The sequence below is a fragment of the Olea europaea genome, unplaced genomic scaffold, assembly GCF_002742605.1.
Source record: "Olea europaea var. sylvestris unplaced genomic scaffold, O_europaea_v1 scaffold28742, whole genome shotgun sequence".
NCBI classification, from domain to species: Eukaryota; Viridiplantae; Streptophyta; class Magnoliopsida; order Lamiales; family Oleaceae; genus Olea; species Olea europaea.
Window position 1 is genome coordinate 1 of NW_019247279.1, and position 1,424 is coordinate 1,424.

A 1,424-nucleotide genomic window follows, 5' to 3' on the forward strand; every position below is an offset into this window, starting at 1 on the left:
TTTTTTTTGGTTTTTTTTTTTTTTTTTTTTGTCAAAATTGAAAAAAATAGATATTTGAACCACGTAAACCTACCAAAAAGTGAGGAAAAGCCATAATAATAATTAGAACGGCAATGACAATTTTTTTTATTAATTAGAACCAAGTTTGTAGCATAGGAAATGCAACTGCCGAACTGAAGATCGCTAAAATTAACAAAAATAGGACACAGAATGCATAGTGTAACTTTCTTGTTTGATTCAAACAGCATCCTATGCGGAATAAATTACGGAAAAATTTCATAAAAGCCAAAGCCAAATTCCCAGTTAATTCTTTTGGTTCTTGCCCCTTCGGCATTTCCTATTTTCTTGCATTTTTCATGAATTTTAGCAGCTATACTATGTTCCGGCTATCAGTTTAATGTTCTCGTTTTTGGGTCTGAAGTAAGATAAAAACTGAAGAAAACATTGGTTTAAATGGGCTTATGTTATTCCCTGATTGGTGCCAAAATAGATAATGATAAAGGTAGAAACTTGCATTTGAAGTCGAAGAAGAGTAGCTCCCGTGTCTTAAGAAAGTTAACTGGCGATGGCGACGGCGGCGGCGGCGTTGCTGCAGCTTCGGTGGCTCTGGTTGAGGGGACGCCGCTGTATCCAATTCCGGGGAGGCTTTTTGCAAATGGGGCGAGCCAAATCGCCAGCTTGTACACTCGGCAAGGCCAGAAAGGAATAAATCAAGACTCCATGATTGTCTGGGAGGTCAGTTCAATTTGAAGAAATTTGTATAATTTCAAATTTACCATTCTATTAGACTCTTAATTTTAAAATCCATACATAGTTAATAATTATGATGATTCTGTATCCTAAGTAAGTCAAATTATTGCGTTAAAATATAGTTTTAGGTTATGATTAGTGAAAACTGAAAGAATATGGATGTTCTTGTATTTTTATGACTCGAATTGTTTCCATGGTAGAATTTCTGTACGAGAAGCGATATGAATGCAACTTTTTGCGGGGTGTTTGATGGTCATGGTCCTTACGGTCACATGGTTTCTAGGAAAGTTCGGGATGCTCTACCACTTTTGCTGCGTGCAGAGTGGGAAGCTAAACTCAATATCCATCAAAATTCTGCCCATGAGAATGGAGATGCTGAGCAAAAGAGTCATTTTGACAATTTTCTGGATGATGATCGAGGTGCTGAACTCAATAGCCATAGAAATTCTGTCCATGAGAATGGAGATGCTGATGGAATGAGTCATTTAGACAATTTTGTGGATGATGATGGTGGTGCTAAAGTCAATAGTCATCGCAATTCTGTACACAAGAATGGAGATGCTGAGCGAACGAATCATTTTGACATTTTTGTGGATGATGATGATCTCGATAGCCATCAAAATTCTGTCCGTGAGAATGGAGATGCTGAGAGAATAAGTCATTTTGACAATTCT

The 1,424-nt window shown here is 37.2% G+C and overlaps 1 protein-coding gene across 1 annotated transcript; it reads left to right on the forward strand.

The window, feature by feature from the left end:
- Positions 1 to 129: 129 nt before the first annotated feature.
- LOC111384231 (probable protein phosphatase 2C 6) lies at positions 130 to 1,421 on the forward strand (the record flags this gene model as incomplete). Its single annotated transcript, XM_023008491.1, has 2 exons — positions 130 to 735; positions 951 to 1,421. Coding segments are annotated over exons 1-2 (753 nt in total), but the record flags the coding sequence as incomplete, so codon positions are not given.
- Positions 1,422 to 1,424: the final 3 nt, after the last annotated feature.